Genomic DNA, 20,322 nt, shown 5'->3' with positions numbered 1-20,322 from the left:
CAGGGGGGGGGGGGGGGGGGGGTTGGGGGGGATACTAACTAATCGATCAAATTATTTTAAATTATTTAAAAATTCAACCTTTAGTTATTTATATTCAATGACAAAAGCAAAAATGAAACACAAGAATAACATAAAAGGAAAAAGTATTTCTTTAAGGTGAGATCGAGGTTAAATCAACAATTCAACTCCCTCATCTAACCTTGTATTATATGTACCAAAAACAAAAACAAAAAAATGTCAACCTAACTCCTTGTAATTAAATTTTTATAAAGAGAAGACTACATATGGTTCTGTAATCTCTTTCGAGCATTGCTTAAAAGGATAAGTATGAATGACCTATAGATGCATGATTGTGTTAGGCGATGTATATTTCCAGCAAGTTGCACAACTTAATCAGGAATGAAATAAGAAGACAAAGTAATGAAAACTGCATGGAATCCAAATTACATTAACAACAAAAGGAGAAGAAAAGAAAAGAAAGCTTAAGCTTACCTAAGATTTTCACTAGTCATCATCATATTCAACGAAAGTCGACTATGACAGCAGCCAGCCCTGCAACAGAGGGTCGATCCCAGCCATAAGTTTATATAATTTTTAGCATCTACACAATCTGATTAGACTTGCTCTTTTGCATATAATTTCTTCCCCATCACAGTGACTAAGTTAGTGTAAAACAATGGTACAGGGGGATTCTTATCTTGTTTTTTAATTAGGAAGAAATTGTATCATGGCTTGCGTAATTGAGTGGGAACAGCGGGTGAATAAGGGAATCTTGTCATCATCACTCACCCAGCTATTCCTATTCATACGCAGTGAGGACTGTGGATATATATATATTAAACGGTTAACTTTCCATGACGTCAGTATTGTTTGACATAGTTAATTAGCGGTGTGTTTGGATGCAAGTCCTTTTCATTTTGTATTTGACATTAAGTTGAAGCTTGGAAGAATTTGTTGTTGAGCATGAAAGATACCGCTTTTTACAAGAAAACGTCCGCCATTGGATAACCCTCTCCGCAAGTTCTCTCATTTGGAAATTGCTAGTGCGTTTTGTGATGACCTTTTCCCTGTAAATTAGGAGGGACGCGCCAACGCGGACCATTTATATAATCACAAAGATTTGTTATAAATCAGAATTGGAATACTAATAGCAGTATAAAAAATTACGAGGTTTATGAAAATTTTAAGGAAACAAATGTTATTGAGTATAGCATAAGCATTAAACTTGGAATAAATTTAATTTTATTATTTAATATGTAAAACATCTGTATATACATATAAATACATTCTGAAATTTTTATTTTATTTTTTGCAAGACTCATAGAAATGCATCAAGCAAGCTAATAGAATAAAATAGCCATGATATTTTAAAAATCCTTTGAAAAATTCGGAAAAATTCAAATAAATATTTATTCTCTTATTATATTTTATCAAATTATTATATTTTTATTTTAAATCAAATAAATTTATATAATTAATAATTAATTTACTATTACATATTAAAATATCACATGTTATTCTATATTCATGTGATTCTTACGTAATCTATTGATATGTTATAATGAATGGCGATATGACATGATGAATCAGTATATATGTTAACATCACTTTAAAATCTCATGAATATAAAATAATATGTAATATTTTAATTAATAATAATTAATTTTAAATGTCTATTTGATATAAAATAAAAATATAAAAATTTAATTAAATAACAAAAAAATCATAGTTCAAACCCTTTCTAAAAAATTATGTGAGTAAAATAATACTACAATCAAAGATCAAGAAACATTCAAGGTCGAGCGAGAGAATATCATTAAACCGCATTACACTATCCCGCTTGCCAAACAGAACTCATGGACCCACCAAATACGTACCGCTTACTCTAGTAATGTCACGCTCATCTCTCTGCGCTTTTTTTCTTTCCTTTTTTTTTTCACCGTTCTTCCAATTCTTTCCCAAACGGAGAAAACATTCTTTTGTATCTATTTTCCATACCATGTATAAATTCGGCATTCAAATTCGATGCTCTTTCTAGCAAGGAAACAAAAATTTCCATGGAACTGGATTCCTCTGAGAACACCAATTGGCTTCTTGACTACGGCATACCTGACTTCCCGCGTCCAGCTGCCGGCTATGGGTGGCCCCCGCAAACTACTCTCGATGCTCGCTCTAATCTAAGGTTTGAAATTTTCTGTTTGGTTCCGAGGAAGAGAATGAAAAATAGAAAGTACTGAAATTGTCAGGGAATTAGATATGGCAGCAAGTTTGTTGAGTTTATAGAGGTGCAATTTTGGTGGAAAATATTAGTCTACTAGTATTCTGCTGTTTACTTTGTTTGACATAATTCTTTCTATTTTTAGCTTTAAATTATAAGTAATAGTTATCAGTTTGAAGCAATGATTTTTTTCTCCTAATGTTTGTGTATAAAGGTGCTGCTTTGTAATTGGTTGCTAACTTATGAAATACTAGTAAGTTGATTCAAGGTGAAAGATTTGCACTGAGAATGAGTACTAACTAAAAATTAATGTTTTGGAGAACACGAATGGCGGTTATTGTTTTCATATTATGGTAAGATATCTCTTGACATGCCACTGCTATTTATTTTTCAGTGCTGCAGTTGATTGCTCATTTCCTGACTCAGATAGCTTGAAGGAAGTTGCCTCTAGGAAAAGGTGATTATCATGTTTCGTCTTTGTCCACTAGAAATTGCAAACTATATGAAGGCCCTTGTTGTACAACACCTTCCTGGTATGTTTGTTGATAAAGAGAGTAAAAACATGTTCCCTTATGAATGTTCTCTGTAGGTTGAAGTCTGAATCATGTTATGCATCTGGATCAAAAGCATGCCGGGAGAAATTGCGCAGGAATAAGCTGAATGATAGGCATGATACTTTTCTTTATTTTTTATGTTCTCCAGTGTTCTTGTGCCTTGTTTCTCACGTCAGAGTTGGTTAAATTTCAAGGTTCCTGGAACTGGGTGCCATCTTGGAGCCTGGAAGGCCACCCAAAGCAGACAAGGTTGCTATTTTAATTGTTGCTGTAAAAATGGTGCATCAGTTACGCAGTAAAGCCCAGAAGTTGAGAGAATTGAATGAGGAGTTGCAAGCAAAAATTAAAGAATTGAAGGTACAGCTTGTTCCTCAAAAGAAAAAAAGAAGATCAGATTGAATATTTTTAACTTACCATTTTGGAAGATAAACTTCAATTCCCCAAATGCTTCTTCTTATGCGTTTACGCAGAATAAGGATAGTCATTGTTGCGCATTTTCTAAGAAAAATGCTTCTTTTTAAGCATATTATTCCTTTCGCCTAAATAATAAAGATGGTTGTATAGCAGTTAGTGATTTTCTATGCTTGGTGGCATGTTAATCCATGCAGGCTGAGAAGAATGAGCTTCGTGATGAGAAGCAGAGGCTGAAAGCAGACAAGGAGAAGTTGGAGCAGCAAGTTAATGCCATGAGCACACGACCAGGCTTCCTGCCGCACCCCACTCCAATGGCAGCTGCATTTGCTTCTCAAGGGCAAGCTGCTGGCAACAAGTTGATGCCTTACATTGGGTTTCCTGGTGTTGCCATGTGGCAATTCATGCCGCCCGCTGCAGTAGACACATCACAGGATCATGTACTTCGTCCTCCAGTTGCTTAATTGAAGGATGATGATGGTTTGATTCTTACTGCCAGTCTCTTTATGATTGCTTGTTTACTTTATATTCTTATGGTCTTTGCTGTGTTGTTATAATGTTATGTGTGAATGTCCAGTAGTTGATTAGCTGGACATGCTGTCTAGAAACTAGCAATTTCTGTGGATTTCTGCTACTCCTAATGTAAAATACAATAATTTATAAATTTTAACTAGCTGAGTCACATATGAGTCTGCAACAGTGGTTTATTTATTATCTTCCCATGAGCTACAGTTTCATGTGTTTTGGAATGTTTTCCCCATATTGTTGTTTCTGGGAAAATTATAGAAATCCATGTTTGTCATTATTTCTCGTCATAAATTGACTCATAAATTGGGTTTAACTGCTCCTAGCTGTGCTCAACAACAATGTTGTTTGCAAAATGATGCAGTATAAGATTCTATTTCACAAATAAGCCAGACAATTGAGTGTTACAGAGTAGAGTCTAGAGAACAGAAAAATTTTCAAAAAGATAAAACCATTTGAAGATTCTTTCAAAGAAAAGAACCTTCAGAGGCTTAGAGGGCCAAAAGCATCATCAGCACAAGGCCAAATCCCAATGTGAGGCTTGTCTGGAAACTGCTTCTGTTAGCTGATGAGGGAGATGGTGGTGGTGAAAGGCCACTGGGAGAAGGAGAGGTTCCAGGAGATTCAGTTGAAGGAACATCAGGGGATGATGGACTGCCAGGAGCTGACTTTGGGGATTTTGCTGGCGAGGGAGAAGTTTCTGGAGCTGGAGAAGCAGATGGTGGAGGTGAAGGAGATGTTGCTGGTGGTGTAGATGTTGCTAGGGTGTCTATTTCAATCTGCATTCCTTGGCTACAATGTCCGGGGGTTCCACAGATGAAGTATCGCTTTCCTGGAGAAGAGAGAGATATGACTGTGTTGCCATTGTTATACGTCTGAATTGGGCTACTTGTCTGGCAGGAGTCATAGTCTGCCTTTCTAACTTCAAGCACATCATGGTTTGGAGTGTACTGGAAAACTGCAGATAATAGGTATGTCAATTTAAACTCATTCTTGATGCGGACGGTTCAAAAAATAAAGGAATAAAGCAACATGTTTTGAGCAATTATGCTTGCCAGTGTTGATATCATGAAAGAGACAAGCATAGTAATATATAGTTATATTGATATGTGCATACAACTTACTGAGATTATCGCCTACTACAAATTTTTGCGATGAAACCCAAGTTTGCAGGTCAGTGCTCGAATCCCAGCTTCCAGTTGGACCTCCAACTGTGTAATTTGCCGCCATGGCTAACTGGATGAGCATGGCTGTGGCAGCCAAACCTACCAATGTCCTCAGCACTGCCATTTTCCTGGCTGTGAAAGAAGTAATTTGAATAAAATCGAAGTATCAAACAGATCCAATGTGGCCTTGGAGAAAAGATCAATTTGTTTTAGTTTGAATTAGGAATTCTATATATAAAGCAAGATGAAGACCAAGAACATGCATTTTCAGAAAGAGAAGATTAGTTTATTATTTACCTGTTGGAGTTGGTTTAATGAACATGTAGACTAGCAATGCCAGCTTGGTTTTTCAAGGATACCAAACTCCTTTTCTTACTTTTTTTTTTTAAAAAAATAATTATTTCCTTTTCTTCTTCCAACTTAACCATTTTCTTTTGGATTTTGGGACGATTACTGTCTGTATTAATAATATTTTGCCGTCAACTAATCGCTGTTGATTGCTTTATGCATAGCAAACGACCAATCAGCAATGCACGCATCATTTGACCCAGACATACAGAAACTCCGCGAGAGAAAAAAAATAATAATGATGTATAAGATAAGCTTGATATATTCTCGTGCTCAGTGCCCGACCCAAAAAGTCAAATGTCGGATTAGGGAGAGAGCGATTCGTGGCTTCCATGTGAAAGAAGGGTATGACTCTTTCCTTTCCTCGAGGCGCACCTAATCCTCAGAAACCCAACCCAACAATGCCCGAAAGACGTGGATGAAGTAAGAAACGGTTTCGAACTGCCCCGAAAATGGAAGCTTTGTTTCTGTTAATTTGCGTTATTTATTTCTATAGAAATGTCGAAGAATCCTAGTTGTTGCAACTACCACACGCATCGTGGATGAATGAAGTGTTCTATTATTATTATTATTATTTTTTTCCTTTAGGAGAAAAGAGATGAAACAAGTGAAAGGAAATTAGAGCTGGAAGTTTCACTCGGATGGAATCATAGTGATATTTCCTCACTAGGTTGCAAGTTAAAATTTTCAAAAATGCTCTTTTAAGACAGAATTGAGAAAAGTTATAAGAGTAATTCATCTAATTACTTTGGTCTTGCATTCTTCGTCAATACCATCTTCTCATAATTGCCTTTATAACAATAATGAGACAATCAACACCTTCCATCAGATGAAGCCACTGTCGTTGGCCAAGTCAAACCTACTAATAAGGATTGAAAATTATATGAAGTACAGCTGAAATGGTATTGAACTCATTGTGTTGGCCATTTTTATGAAGTTTTGGTTTCAAGTCCAAACTCCTTCCCCAAGATTTTTACTTGATTAAAATGATAAACACAAACACAAGGAAATGGGGTTTAAGGCTAAACATTGGTACAACTCATAAATTAAATTACCAGTCCAGTAGGAAATACTAATGCAGTAATGCGTTGTACCATTACGAAATTTGAAGAGAAAAAGGAAAGTGAAAGGGTAATGGGCTGGCAGGACATCGCCCGCCTTGCGTATAACGCGGATCCAAATCTGTACAAGATTAACCATTAGAGTTGACCTTGTCATTAAAGAGATACCCATTATGTGTTAACAAGAAGCTGGAGTGGAATAATCCTAATTTCTTTATCCTTTATGTTTCAGTTGACTATCAAGGGATAAAGATGAAAAACGAGTATGACTGCTCTCGTCACTTCCTTTCCTTCTTCTCTTGTTATTTGCCCAATCCACGCTCAAGGCTCTCTCTCTCTTTCGTATTCCTTCTCCTTTTCGTGTTTAATTGTTTGTGATGTTTATATTTGATTAAATTATATAATTAGTTTTTGTATTAGGTAAAAATTATAAATTTAATCTCTATATAATAATTTATGTAAATTAAATCTTTATATTTTATCAATTTATTAATTTTAATCTTTATCTCTAATATCTTTAAATTTCACAATTAAATATATTGACGTGACATTTTGATCAAACTCACATGACACTAATAGAGATGACATTGTAAAATGTTTACTTAGTAAAAAATTACTAACTCCCCATGTGAGTTTAACAAAGAAATTTAAAAAAAAAAACAATTTAACCCTAAATTAAAAATTAGATGAGATTGCACTAAAATCTTTGTATTAACCAAATGAATTTTCAATAAAAATTGCCGATTTAAAACTAGTTGAATCTTTAAAAAAAAAAAAACCCATTATTTTCCCAACCTTCAATTCTAAATTCAAAAGCCGTTTTTTAAAAAAATGATCAAAATTTCAGATACATTTTTATTGTTTGAAGATAACTCTTACAAGTTACATCGCTTTTATATCCATCTAAAATTGAAAAACTAGCTGAATGTTCTCGGACACCTGATTTTATCTACCAATGTAGGGTAAACTTTTAGCACTGGCTTTATTAGATTATTGGCTCTAGCTCTTCAGAGAGCTATCTTATGCATTTATATACAAGAAAATTTTTTTGATACCTTAGCTTGTCAAGTTAAAGACTCGTAGAGCTGTACAAACCCCTATTCCCGCATCATCTCTTGCAATCACAAAGGTGGCACTCTTGTTTGGATATTTGGCAATTGGTAGGCCATCAATCAAGATTTGAATTCCCAAGTTGCCTTCTCAAAGTTAATGTCCCAAAATAAGGTTCCTTCTCTCATTTTCGCATTTGTGGCATGTCTCCCATCGGATGAAAATTGGAATATTTAGATAAAATATGTTTTAATCCTTGAATTAGCTTAAGTGCGTAAGCTTAGCCTGAGATGCACTCTTTTTGATTGCTATCCACCAGTTGTCATCTTCATCGTTCATGTTTTCCATGTCATTGAGCATCAATGAAGTTGATTCTCCTTCTTTAGCAATAGATTTTGTTTTCTTTCTCTCTTAATGGTTTTTTTTTAAGTTCTTAATCATTTTTTGTTAATCTCATTTATTTTTTAATTTAGGTTTAGGATTTTTTTTAATTTCTTTATGAAACTCACATGGAGAGTTAATATTTTTTACCAAGTAAATGTTTTGCCATGTCAGTATTATGTCTAGTCATCTCTATTAGTGCTATGTCAACTTTGTTAAAATGTCACATCAACATACTTAACTGTCAAATATAATGGTATTAGAATTGGGGACTGAAATTAACAAATTGACAAAATATAGAGACCCAATTAACATAAATTATTATACAAAGATTAAATCTATATTTTTTGCATGGTACATGGACTGATTTCATAATTTAACTTTATATTTACCTGCACCATTTCCTTTCCAATCATGAAGCAATCAAATCTACTAGCTTTTCATGTTACGCAGGTGCAACCTAAAAATCATAGTTTAAGTATATATTATGCATGATACTTAAAAAAAATTCTTAAATTATTTATAAAAATTTAAATAATTTTTTTATTTTATTATATTTAATGAAACCTTTATATTAATGATGGTGTTTGTACTTACATGGCATATTAAAATATGATAATGATGATGAAAAGACATGTTGATCTTATGATAGTTAATTTGGTATGTTCACCCTTTCACCTCATATAATATATAAAATGATAAGTGATAGTTTAATTAATGACAAGCAGTCAATCTTTGATCATAAAAATCTATTTGACCCAAAATACAAATACAAGAACTTGATTAAGTAATATTTTAATTAATGATAAGCAGTTAACCTTTGATCATAAAGACCTATTTGATTGAAAATACAAATATAAGAACTTGATTGAATGCAAAGAAGAACAAGAACTTATTTGAATTTTTTTTGAATAGTTGTGAGTTTTTTTTGAATATATGAGAATAAAAGTCATAGTAAAATCACTACATCATTCTAGGCCAAACAACACCTAAAATGTCTGCAAATAAAAGAGAATAGATATTAGATGGAGGAGAATCAAACATATGTAAACCTAGATGTAGATTCTCATGATGTATGCCCGTTCAATTAGCACACTGTCGTAACGTGCGGGTCTGGGAACCCGTCCGCCAGACGCGGGTGAAAATTAAAATATGTGTGGGAGTCGCCACCGATCTTTTTCTATAGGTGTGATTGGTCACCTATTAATCTGATTCTAATCGACGAAGTCCTAAATTAATTTTAGGTTCGTCGAAAGAACGAGAACTGGTCTACATTTTTAGAGATGGGTTCGAGAGTGCGGTTACGCACTGAGTAGGATTAGCACCTCCGTGGCGCCCGTTCCACGAACGGTACCATTTAATCTTAAGTTATCTTAATATAGCCTTCTCTTAATTTAATCCCTACTTTATTAATTAAATTTTATTGAATTGACAGATTGAGTTTTTCATTTGGTTTTACGTATGCACATGATGCAAGCGTAGGATGATGTCCATTACTTGTTTATTTTAAATAATGGGGTCGGTAATCTTTTATTGAAAAATCATTCGAAAACCATCCCAACGCTTTGGTGAAGTCTCGAAATTTTCCTCACCTAGAGATATCCCCGAAAAAACTCGTCTCTACAAGCTCCTCAGGGAAATCCCATCATCAGGACTCTCGCACCATTTGCAAGATAAATGTGGCATGCAATGACAGTATAAAATGATGAAATCTACATGATCATGTTTATTAATTAGTTAGTTGGTAATACTAATATGCTTAATAATTTCAGGTAATTTATTGACTTATTCATATATTTATCATTATTATTTATCATTATTATATACCATTTCTTTATACTATTTTAAACAACAATTATTCGGACTAATGGGTATAGGAGTATAGAATTCGAATTTATCCCGACGCTTCGGTGAAAATCCGTTTTGAACTCCGCACTTAAGTGACCCACCCGAAAGAGACAACTCTTTGCCCCTTTTAGGTGGTAATACTAAAATAATTGTTCCATTTATATTATGATTTTTTTAATTAATTTTTTATTTATATACTTGTATCATGAATTATTATTATTATTTTATTATTCGCAAGCCTCTAAATATATTTATAATATAAATATTTTTTATTCACTTATTATTATTATTGTTATTATTTATATATATTTTTTATTTTTTAAATTTTTTTTAAAAAAGGAGGTAAACTAAATCTATTATATATTTTAAAAACATTCCATAGTTTTCTTTTTAATTTTTACCTAATAATTAAATAAACTGGATAAGCCGAAAATGACAAGCCCAAATCAAGGAAGATGGGTTACCTTTCTGGGCTTGAATTAGCCTAACTCGGTGGCCCGCAAGAGCCCAAGTCCACTACACTCGGCCTGCCTTTTGAAGCCCACAAGGCAGAACTCAAAACGCACCGTTTGGTGCCTGTGGAGTTGCTTAAAACGACGTCGTTTGGCCTGGACCTTCCAACTTCTGCCTCTTCACTAAAACGACGTCGTTTTGCACTCTTACCTCTGAGTATAAAAACCCCTTTTTAGCTTTTTTTATTCATTTTCAAATTTCTTTTTCTCTCTCTAGCCGATCTCTCTCTTTGCCTTCTCTCTAAAACTTTCCCTCTCCCCGGTGCCAGTGCCGGCGTACAACCCCCTTTTTCTTCTCTTTGATCGGCGGCTCGGACGTTCCTCCTTCTCTCCCTCAAAACCTTCTTCCCTTCAGATCGACGAATCTGGCACTCCTTGCCTCGGTCGGTGGTGACCCAGCCGGGTTTATCCTTTCCCCCACCGATGGCCGACGCTCCAAAGATCTAATCTTCTCTTCGTAGGCGGCAACCAAAACTCCCTTTTTTTTGTGGCTCGGTCTTGCTGCTGGTAGATTTAGGACTTTTGATCTGTGGTTTTTTTTTTGGTTTTTTGGTTCCTTGTGGTTGGGTAGCTTGTGGTAGATTTTTTTTGATTTTCTCCCTTCCTTTTAGATCTTGCAGGTAGTCCTTAAAAAGCTGGGTTGTCCAAAAATTTGGATAACCCGGCGATGGGGTTCTGGCACCAGGGAGTTGGTGGCCAAAACCCCATCATGCGTGGTGGTTGGGGAAGGCGCCCAACCATCCCTTTTTTTGTTATATTATCCCTTTTTTATATTATTTTATATTTTAGTTTATTTTATTACAATTTAAATTTATTTATTTATTTATTATTTTTTTAGGTGTTTACAGTTGCCCCTCTTTGTACATTCTTGAGAATCAAGGATAGTGCAAAGACGTAGACACCACATTTGGCTTATCTCGAAGCCAGTTGGTTTAATCAAATCGATCTAGACTCGACTTATCTAAAAATAAGTTCGATTTAAACAAAAATGAAATTTCTAGACTTGATCTGGGCTTGACCCATGTTGGAACAAATTCGAATAAAATTCCTAGACTTAATCTTGGCTCGACCTATCTCACAACAGGTTTAATTTAAACAAAATTGAAATTTCTAAAATTGATCTGGGCTCGACTTATCTCACAACAGGTTCGATTTAAAATTCTCAGACTTGATCTAAGTTCGACCTATCTCACAACAGGTTCGATTTAAAAATGAAATTCCTAAACTTAATTTAGGCTCGACCTATCTCATAACAGGTTCGATTTAAAAAATTGAAATTCCTAGACTTAATCTAGGCTCGACCTATCTCACAACAGGTTCAATTTAAACAAAATTAAAATTTCTAGGCTTAATCTAGTCTCGACCTATCTCAAAACAGGTTCGATTTAAAAATTAAAATTCCTAAACTTAATTTAGGCTCGACCTATCTCACAACAGGTTCGATTTAAAAAATTGAAATTCCTAAACTTAATTCAGGTTCGACCTATCTCATAACAGGTTCGATTTAAACAAAACTAAAATTCTTAGACTTAATCTAGGCTCGACCTATATTAGAACAGGTTCGATTTAAAAATTTCCTTAATGCTAACTTAATTGGATTAAAATGAAATGAAAAGACTCAAATCCTTCCATTAAAGTTTTACAATCTCAACATTTTAGGTCGAGTGAATTTCGACCTTCAAAGCTTGGGACATGAATTAATTTTGATTCTTGTCGAGTGCATGGCTAGACATGTATGCATGATTGACATGATAGAATGCCTTTCATGTTTATGATTCATTAAGGCTCCAAAACCCTTCTCTTGCTTCATCCGATTTTTCGATGTAACTTTCGATCTTCTTTGCCTGTTTTCTTTCCTCCTAGAGAATTCAGGTAACTCCAGATTTTTCCTAAGTACCCTTTCTTTAGACATCTGACTTTGCCTTAGGTTCAGGGCTCTGCCATTCCTTTTTTCATCATTAAGTCTTTTACTGAACAATGAGTGTAATTTCTTGCTTAATTAGTTTATTTCTTTTACCTATTATCATTCATTTCTATGACAATCACTATGTGAATCATGGGATGGTAAATAACGAAAGAGTTAAAATAAAGAGGCGAAGAAGAATTTCATATATGAAGAATCAAATAGTTCAAGGCAAACAGAATTTACAGGGCAAACATTAGATCTTTAAGTAATGAACACTCAGACCACTAAGAGAAAACAATTTGATATTCGACTTCAAGAATTGTCCTTGATTGATGCTTTGAGCAAATCTGTAGGTTGCAGACTCCTTAACTTCCCCTACTTTACGAAATTGTGGAACTCCATTCATGGTGTATTTCTACCTCAATCTTGTGTTCCCTTTAGGCTGACATCCTCAAATTCCATTCTAACTTCCTGCTTTTCGGCCTCAAGCAGCCCTTTTCGGGTTTTCAGCATGAGCCTCCTCTTTTAGGTACGAGCTGCCCTTTTCGAGTTTTCAGCACGAACCCCTTCCGTTTTTTTTTTAAGCATAGTACTTCTTCACCGCATCCGCATTTATCGGATTAGGCAGATCTCCCCCATCCAAGTCAGCCAAAATTAAAGCTCCTCCTGAAAAAGCCTTATTTACCACATATGACCCTTCCCAATTCGGCATCCACTTTCCCCGAAAATCAGTTTGATTAGGGAGTATTCTCTTAAGAACCAACTCTCTTTCTCGAAATTGCCTGGGACGAACTTTTTTCTCATATGCTCGCATCATCCTTCGTTGGTACATCTGGCCATGACAAATAGCCGCAAGCATTTTCTCCTCAATCAGATTCAATTGCTCGTAGCGAGAGCGGACCCACTCAGCATCTTCCAATTCTGTTTCCATCAACACCCTCAATGATGAGATTTCTACTTCAACAGGTAGAACTGCTTTTGTACCGTATACTAATTAGTACGGAGTTGCCTCGGTGGAGGTACGCACAGAAGTTCGATATGCATGCAAGGCAAAAGGAAGTTTCTCATGCTAGTCTTTATAAACTTCAGTCATCTTTTCGATAATCTTTTTTATATTTTTGTTGGCTGCCTCTACCGCTCCGTTCATCTTCGGACGGTAAGTTATCGAGTTATGATGCTTGATCTTGAATTTAGTGCAAACCTCCTTCACCATCGCACCATTCAAATTGCTTGCATTATCAGTAATGATCCTTTCCAGCAGCCCATACCGACATATGATCTTCTTTTGGATGAACTTGCACACCACCTTTTGTGTCACATTAGCATAGGAAGCTGCTTCTACCGATTTCGTGAAATAATCAATGGCCACCAATATGAATCGATGTCCATTAGAGGCTTTCGGTGTAATAAGCCCAATCACATCCATTCCCTACATTGAAAATGGCCAAGGTGCTGTGAAAACGTGCAATGGGGCTGGTGGAGCATGGATTCTATCAGTGTATACTTGACACTTGTGGCATTTTCGAGCAAAGTTTATGCAGTTTGATTCCAATGTCAACCAATAATAACCAGCTCTCATAATTTGTCTAGCCAACATATGCCCATTAGCATGGGCTCCACAAGTTCCTTCGTGGACTTCTTTCATTATTTTGTTGGCTTCCGCAACATCCACACATCTCAAGAGTATTTGATCTCGACTCCTTTTGTAGAGCACTTCTCCATTAAGGAAGAAACCCATTGCTAATCTTCTAAGAGTTCGCTTGTAATTGTCTGTGACATTCTCAGGATATGCCTGGTGCTTGATGTATTGCATGATATCATGATACCACGGCTTACCATCAACCTCTTCTTTAACATTCAAGCAGTGTGCGGAGACTTCACGGACTTCTAAATCAAAAGGGCGTACATCAGCCGCCTCTTTTATTTTGAACATCGCTACGAGGGTGGCCAAAGCATCAGCAATCTGATTCTCTTCTCGAGGCAAATGGTTGAAGCTGATTTCTTTGAAATGTTTGCTTAATTATGTAACTAGCTTTTTATATGGAACTAGTTTAGAATATCTAGTTTCCCATTCGCCTCTCATTTGACATATTACTAAAGCCGAATCTCCGTAAACATTTATCGCGTCAACCTTCATCTCAATCGCTGCTTGTAATCCCATTACCAACGCCTCATACTTCGCCATATTGTTAGTACAATTGAAATTCAATCTTGCCGTGGTTGGATAGTACTTTTCATTTGGAGAAATCAACACTGTCCCAATTCCGTGCCCCAAAGCATTGGATGCTCCATCAAAATACACTTTCCATGGATTAAGTTCATTGGGACCACCCTATTCTATATGCAAGACGACCATCAAATCTTCATATGAAAAATCGAAACTTACAAATTCATAATCCTCATTAGCTCGATCTGCAAGAAAATCAGCGATGGCGCTCCCTTTGATCGATTTTTGGGACACATACACAATGTCATACTCAGACAATAGCACTTGCCATCGAGCTATTCTTCCAGATAGGCAGGGTTTTTCAAAAATATACTTGATGGGATCTAATTTCGCCACCAACCATGTTGTGTGATACAACATATATTGTCGGAGCCTCTGGGCTGTTCATGCTAGCGCACAACACATCTTTTCGAGCGCAGCATATTTGGACTCATACTCCATGAATTTCTTGCTCAAATAATATACAGCCCGTTCTTTCTTCCCAATTTCATCATGTTGTCCCAATACACATCCAATAGAATTCTTGTTCACAGTCAAATACAAAATAAGAGGTTTTCCAACTGTCGGTGGCACCAGTACCGGTGGATTTGTGAGATATTCTTTGATTTTATCAAAAGCTATTTGACAGTCTTCATTCCACTCTCCTGGGTCTCGTTTTCGAAGCAGCTTGAAGATTGGATCGCATTTGCAGGTGAGCTGGGATATAAATCGAGCAATGTAATTCAACCTTCCTAAAAATCCTCTCACTTCTTTTTGCGTTTTGGGAGGTGGTAGCTCTTGAATAGCTCGTATTTTATCCGGGTCCACTTCAATTCCTTTTTCACTTACTATGAACCCCAACAATTTCTCAGAAGTTACACCGAAAGTGCATTTTGCAGGATTCAACTTGAGCTGAAACTTCCGCAATCTCTCGAATAGTTTCTTGAGATTGACAGTATGATCCCTTTCTGTATGAGATTTTGCAATCATATCATCCACATATACCTCTATCTCTTTATGCATGATATCGTGGAACAAAGCTACCATTGCCTTTTGGTAGGTGGCGCCTGCATTCTTCAATCCAAATGGCATTACTTTGTAACAAAACGTTCCCCATATGGTTACAAACATTGTTTTTTCCATATCTTCGGGTGCCATCTTAATCTGATTGTAACCAGAAAAGCCATCCATGAATGAGAACAAAGCATGTTTTGTTGTGTTGTCCACAAGAGTATCAATATGTGGCAAAGGGAAGCTATGTTTCGGACTCGCTCTGTTCAAATCCCTATAATCGATGCACATTCAAACTTTTCCATCCTTCTTAGGAACTGGAACTGTATTAGCCACCCATTCAGGGTACTTAGCCACCTCTAAAAATCCAGCATCAAATTGCTTTTTTACTTCTTCTTTAATCTTCAGCAACATTTCTGGCTTCATCCTTCTCAACTTCTGTTTAATAGGCTTGCAATCTGGTCCCAAAGGTAACTTGTGGACAACAATGTCAGTATTAAGACCTGGCATGTCCTGATATGACCAGGCAAACACGTTCACATATTCACGGAGCAGTTCTTCTAGCTTCTGCCGTTCATCAGACGACAGCGAGGTGTCAATCTTAACCTCTTTCTTCTCTTCCCCATTCCCGAGGTTAATCATTTCTATGAGTTCCTGATGAGGTAAAATCTCATTTTCCTCCTGTTCCAACATTCTCGACAAATCAGGGGGTAAGCCATAGTCGTCCACCTCCTCTTCATTTTTCAATTCATCAACATTCGAAATCATTTCGAAATCGATATTCAAATTGTTGTCTAGATTGTCTTCGTGTTCATTATTTAAATACATGCAAACAGGTAAAGTTGGACGCGTGTATGGGCAAGTATTTATTGGCTAAAAGAATAGATGAAAGGAAATATGCAAAAAGATTGATGAATTATGAAACACATCATGCATTATCATTTATTTAAATGATGAAGGTAACAGAAAGCCCTACTTAAACAAGAAATTACTCTTAACACCCTTGGGTATAGGCATTTAGATAAAATTGTTCATTACATTTTGGAAGACTTAAAGATGATGGGCAGTTCCGTGGCTGTCCAATTGCGTAGCTCATCTTCTGGCCGTACTGGATACACCACAGGGATCTTCTCATTAGGTTCTTCATCTCTGATCATATGGATTGATAGCTCATCAAATATCCGTAGAACCTGATTGACCTTTGTTGGTGCTTCGAGATGAATGAAACCTGCAGAGCGAAAAGTCTCATATAAGTGTGGGATTGTCTGTTCCCCAAATTCTTCTTCCTTTCCCTTAAGTTGAGCCATCTTTTTAATCTTCTTTCGAGCTGCCAGTTTCCTTCTTTCTTCTTTGGTAGGCTTGTACTCCAAACCAAATCTTTCTTCATTCTTTATTGGAGTCAGAAGACGGTTAATTCCTTGTAAATTCTTTCCTAACCCCAAACTGACACGACATCTTTTACCCACTGTCTACTTAACCCCAATTTTAGTTGTTACTGACAAATGAAGAGTCGGTATCACTTTTCTTTCCCCCACATAAGTAGCATTAACAAATTCAAAAGATCTGAAAGAGCATTCTGGGACTTCTTCTGTCACCTCTACATAGGGAACAGATAATGGTTGAATAGCCAGTATGTCTTCCTCCGCAGATACACTTATCAGTTGGCCCTTAGCTATGAACTTAACTTTTTGATGAAGGGAAGATGGTATGGCTCCAGCCATATGAATCCATGGACGCCCTAACAAGCAATTGTATGACGGGACAATGTCCATGACTTGAAATTGGACCTAAAAAATGCAAGGGCCAATTTTTATCAGTAGTTCAATGCTCTCTACCACCTCCCTTGTGGTCCCATCGAAGGCCCTTACAACCATGTGACTGGTTCTCATATACGACACATCTACTGGTAACTTGGTTAAAGTAGAGCGAGGCATGACATTTAACGCTGAACCATTGTCTACCAAGACCCTAGGTACAACATGGTCTTTGCATTTGATAGTAATGTGCAGAGCTTTGTTACTCCCTTGACCACCCGATGGTATTTCTTCATCATTAAAGGCAATGAAGTTCCCCACTGTAATGTTCCCCACGATGTGGTCTAATTTTTCTACTGATATATCTTGTGCCACATAAGCTTGGTTCAAGACTTTGAGCAGTGCGTTCCTGTGTGCTTTCAAATTCAACAGTAAGGACAATAGCGAGATGCGAGCGAGCATCTTGGTTAATTGTTCTACCACGCTATATTCACTGTGTTTGATAAACTTGAGAAATTCACCCGCTTCTTTCTCGGTAACAGGATTTTTGACCTCATTGTTCGGAGCAACTACAGATTCGACAACTTGGTCCTTGGAAAAGGTATCCGCTTTCTTCAGGCCTCTCTCTCCCTGTGCAGGTTTCCCTTTTTCAACTCTTTCTACTATCTCAGGGGAATAAGATCGCCCACTTCGCGTTATACCCCCTACTCTAGTTAGATCTTCAAAAGATGCTTGGGGGGCGGATGAAGCTGTGCCCAAAATATTACACTCATAATTCCATGGGACAGCCTTATCACTCTTGTAAGGGAACGAGCTGGGGACTTTGATGGTAATACCACTTCTGATCATAGTAGGAAATGTATCATTCATCGGGCTCCTGTTTTCCTCATAGAAGATGGTGAGAGGTTTAGGTTTGTTCACCCGGAATGAACTCGATGCCACTTCAGCTGGGGTGTCTTCATTTATGGTTCCGACCAACTTCCCTTCGGCTTCTTCATAAAACTCAATTATCGATGAATCCATCAATTCTTGCAACTTACTACGAAAGCTATCACAATTTTGAATAGAATGCCCAGTTACCCTCATATGAAATTTGCAAGAATAAGCAAGATCATGCCTCAATTCCTTTGTGTCGATGGGTTTTGGAGTGATGACATTTATCTTGGACAACGCCTCAAACACTTTATCCATTGACGTTTGAATCTCATCAATACTTTTTTTCACCCTTCGAATCATACCTTCATGTATGGCATTTACAGTCGGTCTTCCATGATTAGGTAAAGGGTTCCCATCAAGACTTGAACTGTCTTTTTTGGCAAAATTTAAAAGTCCTGCCTTAATGAGTGCTTGAACTTTATGTTTTAAAACAGTACAATTCTCGGTGGAGTGCCCTTGAATTCCAAAATGGTAATCACAATGCGCATTCGGGTCATACCATTTCGAGAAAGGTGGTCGGAGTGGTTCTAAAGGGGTTCGAGCAAGGAGTCGATTTTCTATGAGTTGGGGCAGCAATGTAGTGTAAGGGACTGGAATAGGATCAAATTTTGGTTTTTCTAGGGTAGTTTTAGGTCCTCTTTGACCATGACCAGGATTATTGGTTGAAGCTACCAGTCTTGGTGGTGGAGTTTATGGAAGAACATTGGTTTGAAACATTGGTTACGGGGCAGGTTGGTACACATATGGGTTTTGTGTGATGTTGCCTATGTTCAGATAGAAGGGTTGGTATGGGGGGTAAGGGTAATATGGGTTAAAGTTGTGGGCTTGTTGGCTGTTGTGAGCTACTGCTTGTACATCCCTTTCTTTTTTCTTGGGCGTATTCCCTCTCTTTGAGCTGGCAACTTCATGCCCTTCAATTTTTTCACTTTTGATAGCTCATTCTATTATTTCTCCTGATAAGACCAAATCTGTAAAGTTTTTTGTGGCATTACCGATCAAGCGCTCATAGAATGGAGCTCGGAGTGTGTTTATGAACAACACAGTCATCTCCTTATCAGTGAAAGGTGGTTGAACTTGCGCTGCTGTATCACTCCACCTTTGGGCATATTCCTTGAAGTTCTCGCTTTGCTTCTTTTCCATAGTCTGCAATGACAACCGATTGGGGGTTAATTCAGCCACATGCTTGTATTGGGCTATGAAGGCTCTTGCTAAGTCTTTCCAAGTCTTAATACGATTTCGATCTAGCTGTACGTACCATCGAGCAGCTGACCCAGTCAAGCTATCTTGGAAAAAATGGATCAGTAACTTATCATCGTGAGACTGTGCAGCCATCTTCCGACAATACATGGTAATATGTGCCATGGGACATTTTGTTTCGTCATATTTTTCAAATTTCAGAACCTTAAACTTGGCAGGGATCAATACATCCGGCACTAAACATAGCTCGGTTGCATCTATGGTACCAAACCTATCAACTCTTTCGATAGCACGAAGACGCTCTTCCAATAAATCGTACTTTTTCTGGTCTTTTTCATTTTCTCCTGTTTGTGACGAGTCCTTTCTTAGTTTCTCTTACTCTTTTGGATCGTCTAAATCTGGGACGTGTATTGGTTCAGCAGGATTTAACCCAGAATATGACCCAAATTGCCCATGAGTCGGTTGATGGCCCAGTGAGGGTGGTGCATTGTAATAAACGGGTGGCATCACTTGAGGGTGGACCCTTTAAGAGGTTTGGGCATGTGGTGGAGTGAACCCTGGGGGATATGATGGATCATCCCTTTGGTTTCCATTGTCTTGTGCTTGTGGGTTTTCTGGCGGAGCTGGCTCTTCGATCGCTCTTTTTCCTTTACTAAAACTCATCATCAATTCTATCATCTTTGCTAACTGTTCTCTCATTTCTTCCTGAGCTCTTTCCATTCTGTCCATTCGCTCTCTTTGTTCTTCTTCCATGATCCTTGCTCGCTGACGCGTATTATGAACACGTTGGTCACTTGGCTTAGGTGGTCGAGCTATTTTGGAACCTTATTATTGATCATAAACATGAATTAAATGCGTATTTGATGCATGAGTGAACCCATTATCTTTATTTTTAGATGAAAATACTTATTGTCATGAAATGATGATTTATGCATGTATGAATGATTATGTACTAAAAGTATTCGTCACATGACACCCAACAACAAAGTCATCCATTGCATAAGATATTTGTCTTTGATTACAACTCAGAAGCCATCTAGAACTATTTGTCAATCTTATTATAATGGGTATACACCTCATCTAAATACTTAATCAACTGTTGCTCTTGTTTTCCAACTGGAAAGATCTGGCTCCTTAATATGTCTGTCTTCGAAGCCATGCTTCTCGCCTTGTAAGCCGCCTCTCTCATTTGCCAAACCAAGTAATCCATCTGGTCGTGTTTCTCTATATAAGCTTGT

At 36.9% G+C, this 20,322-nt stretch overlaps 2 protein-coding genes across 2 annotated transcripts; one reads left to right on the top strand and one right to left on the bottom strand.

Moving 5' to 3' along the window:
- The first annotated feature begins 1,902 nt into the window (after positions 1–1,902).
- Positions 1,903–3,865, top strand: LOC18608535 (transcription factor ILR3-like). Its single transcript, XM_007043291.3, has 5 exons — positions 1,903–2,182; positions 2,613–2,675; positions 2,808–2,885; positions 2,967–3,129; positions 3,381–3,865. Exons 1-5 carry the CDS (start codon positions 2,058–2,060, stop codon positions 3,645–3,647), a joined length of 696 nt encoding a protein of 231 aa, XP_007043353.3. The 5' UTR covers positions 1,903–2,057; the 3' UTR covers positions 3,648–3,865.
- A 187-nt stretch (positions 3,866–4,052) lies between these two features.
- Positions 4,053–5,084, bottom strand: UCC1 (uclacyanin 1). The gene is made up of 2 exons (XM_007043290.3): positions 4,833–5,084; positions 4,053–4,666 (listed from the first exon to the last, which is right to left on the bottom strand). The coding sequence occupies exons 1-2, from the start codon at positions 4,996–4,998 to the stop codon at positions 4,200–4,202; spliced, it is 633 nt and encodes a 210-aa protein (XP_007043352.3). The 5' UTR covers positions 4,999–5,084; the 3' UTR covers positions 4,053–4,199.
- Between the last annotated feature and the right edge of the window lie 15,238 nt (positions 5,085–20,322).

The sequence above is a fragment of the Theobroma cacao genome, chromosome 2 (genome assembly GCF_053813885.1).
Source record: "Theobroma cacao isolate CCN51 chromosome 2, ASM5381388v1, whole genome shotgun sequence".
NCBI lineage: Eukaryota > Viridiplantae > Streptophyta > Magnoliopsida > Malvales > Malvaceae > Theobroma > Theobroma cacao.
This window is presented reverse-complemented; position numbering and strand designations above follow the sequence as displayed.